The sequence below is a fragment of the Neophocaena asiaeorientalis genome, unplaced genomic scaffold (assembly GCF_003031525.2).
Source record: "Neophocaena asiaeorientalis asiaeorientalis breed wild unplaced genomic scaffold, Neophocaena_asiaeorientalis_V1.1 scaffold242, whole genome shotgun sequence".
Taxonomy (NCBI): Eukaryota; Metazoa; Chordata; class Mammalia; order Artiodactyla; family Phocoenidae; genus Neophocaena; species Neophocaena asiaeorientalis.
This window is the reverse complement of record NW_020172451.1, coordinates 124645-127393: the sequence shown is the minus strand read 5'-3', so window position 1 is coordinate 127393 and position 2749 is coordinate 124645. Positions and strand designations below refer to the sequence as shown.

The following is a 2749-nucleotide window of genomic DNA, read 5'->3' as shown; positions in this document are numbered from 1 at the left end:
GCTTCGCACAGCGAAGACCCCTCGGACCTCGTCTGGGTAGGCCGGGTAGAAGAAGAGGGTCTGCCGGGGGCTCTGGGGGCAAAGTCGGGGGTCTGCACATACCTGGAGCCTCAGCCCTGCGTTGGGCCCTGGCTGTGCAGTGGCTCCCTGCCCACCCGAGAGCCCCAGGGGCGGCACCCCCTGGACACTGCTCAACAGAGGGTCTGCCTGGCCCCAGGGGCTTCAAGTTGGGGGGGCCCGGGGGGTGTTGGGGGGAGCAGGGGTCAGGAGGTCACGGGCCCTACCTTGCCTGTGCCCAGCAGCAGAGGGCTGAGGTCAACGCCATCCAAGGTGACATTGGGCAGCGGGGCCCCTGCCAGGGCTGCCAGGGTGGGCAGTAGGTCCAGGGAGCTGGCTAGCTCATGGGTCACACCTGCGGGTAGAGGGCTGTATAGTCACTCCATCTGTGATCAAGGTTGGGGAGGTGGGGCCAAGTGTCCAGGAGGAGAAGGCCTGAAGACTGACCGGGAGCGATGTGGCCTGGCCAGAAGGCCAAGGCAGGCTCTCGGACGCCCCCCTCGAAAGTGGTTCCCTTTCCGCATCTCAGGAGGCCAGAGCAGCCGCCGTGGGACATCCGCATCGTCTCAGGTCTGCAACACCCGAGAGGTTATCTGCGATGAGGGGCCCAGGGTCTCTGGCCTGTCCCAGTGACCGCGGCCCCAGACTCCTAAGTTACACATTTTGCCCAGAAACGGCCAGCATGTGCCTGTCCGCTCCCTGTCCTACCAAGACAAGCACCTCCATGTACTCGTGGCCCCAGCCTCCCACACACATGCACCTGGTGTCACCACATATGGCCAGCATCTCCCGAGACCCCCTTATCCCACTACATCCTCGGCCAGCAGTCCAGATGGGAAGACCCTAGGGCCCTGTGAGGGATCGACCAGCATCCTCTGCCCCCTGCCAGAGTACCCGTTGTCTGCAGTGAAGAAGACCAGTGTCTCTCCGAGCAGCCCCAGGTCCCCCACAGCCGTCATCAGGGCCCCCACGGCCGCATCCAGCTCCATCAGGGAGTCCCCAAACGGCCCTCGGCCTGAGCGCCCCAAAAAGCTCTGCCCACTGAACTGGGGGTAGTGGGTGTGCTGAGGATGGAGACAGGAGTTAGCAGCAGGTAGAGGTCACAGGCAGCCCTGGGCTGGGGGGGGGGCACGATCACTCACATGGGAGGCGTAGTACAGGAAGAATGGGCGGCCCTGGCGCTGGGCATCCGCCATGAGGTCACGGGCGAAGGCCACGTAGCGGGCCTCAAGTCCAGGAAGCCAAGGGGGCTGTGCCTCCACCGATAGGTTGGCCAACAGAGGGACAGGGACCAGGCCCTGGTCGCAGCCGCCATCGCAGGGGGTGGCCGGCGGGAAGCAGGTCAGGTTCTGGCAAGGGCCCTGGGGGAGCAGCTCCTTCAGAGGTCTGGGCTGTGGGCTCGGGCTGTAGGGTCAAGGGGGAGGACCCCTGTGGTTCCTACCTGGTCATGGGAGTATGGGATGCCCAGGAATCGATGGAAGCCATGGTGGGGGGGCAGAAAGGCCCCCTCAGGCCCCACCCCAAGGTGCCATTTGCCAGCTATCCCTGTGAGGTAGCCTCGGGCAGTCAGGACCTCAGCCAGGGTCACCTCCTCCAGGGGCAGGCCCCCTCGGGAGCTGGGCTCCAGAACGCCAGGGTACAGGCCCATCCGAACTGGGAGTCGGCCGGTCAGGAGAGCAGCCCTATAGGACAAGTCACAGAGTCCGTGAGAGGGAGCAAAAGTGATTGAGATGGACACAAGGAGAAGGGGAGGGAGAGGACAAAAACAAAGAGACGCGAACTTCTCCACAGAGGGATGGAGACCCTCTTCCTCCCTCTGCAACCCAGAGTGCATCTGGGAGGAACTGGATGGGCAGGGGTGGGCATTTGGGGTGAGGGCTCCCGGTCTCCTTGCTCACCGGGAGGGTGTGCACAGAGACACAGGCACGTAGAAGTCCGTGAACCGCAGACCCCCTGCAGCCAGTTGGTCCAGATTGGGGGTGGTGGAACTGGGGTGCCCATAGGAGCCCAGGTCCCCATAGCCCAGGTCATCAGCAAAGATCAGCACAATGTTGGGTGGGCTGGTAGCAGCCAGGCCGGCAGCCAAGGCCAGAGTGAGGGTCCACAGAGCCACCATGGCACCCGGCACAGACAGGCCTGTAGCAAGAGACCCTTGGGAGGGAAGGCAAAATGGTTCCAGAAAGCTCTATCCCAGAACCCCAGACCCAAGGCACTACCCTCCCCTGAGACCCCAGACCCAGGCACTAACTTCCGATACCCCAGACCCAGGCCCTACCCTCCCCTGAGACCTCAGACCCAGGCACTACCCTCCCCTGAGACCTCAGACCCAAATACTCCCCTAACCCCGCCTGAGACAACTCCTTTCCTTAAGTCCCAGCGAACTCGGCACCTGAGACCCTTGACCTCAACAGAACGCAGGAGCCCGTAGCCTGGGATCTAACTCCCTGGGGACCCTCAAGGGCCAGGACACCTTTAGATTCTTAGGCGGAGATCTGACCCTCTTCACGTAAAGGTCCAGGCCCAGGCTCGTGATCGGGGCAGAAGTCGCAGGACGCTGACCCGCGCGAAGCGGGACGAAGGCAGTTCACGGCCGAGGAGGGGCGAACGCGGAACAGCGGGCAGCAGGGCCCTCTGCTGGCGCTTCCGCCTGGCCCGGTCCCGCCCCCGGCCCGCCCTGCCCCCCGCCCCCTGA

General features: G+C 64.2%; 1 protein-coding gene across 1 annotated transcript in view; it reads right to left on the bottom strand.

Moving 5' to 3' along the window:
- The window catches only part of ARSA (arylsulfatase A), a 4514-nt gene extending 1815 nt beyond the window's left edge, over window positions 1–2699 (bottom strand). The window contains 8 exon segments of the mRNA XM_024737623.1: window positions 2–72; window positions 285–412; window positions 505–629; window positions 952–1121; window positions 1200–1418; window positions 1499–1739; window positions 1956–2208; window positions 2528–2699. Of these exon segments, the coding sequence (XP_024593391.1) occupies window positions 2–72; window positions 285–412; window positions 505–629; window positions 952–1121; window positions 1200–1418; window positions 1499–1739; window positions 1956–2173 (1172 nt within the window). The 5' untranslated portion in view covers window positions 2174–2208; window positions 2528–2699.
- Between the last annotated feature and the right edge of the window lie 50 nt (window positions 2700–2749).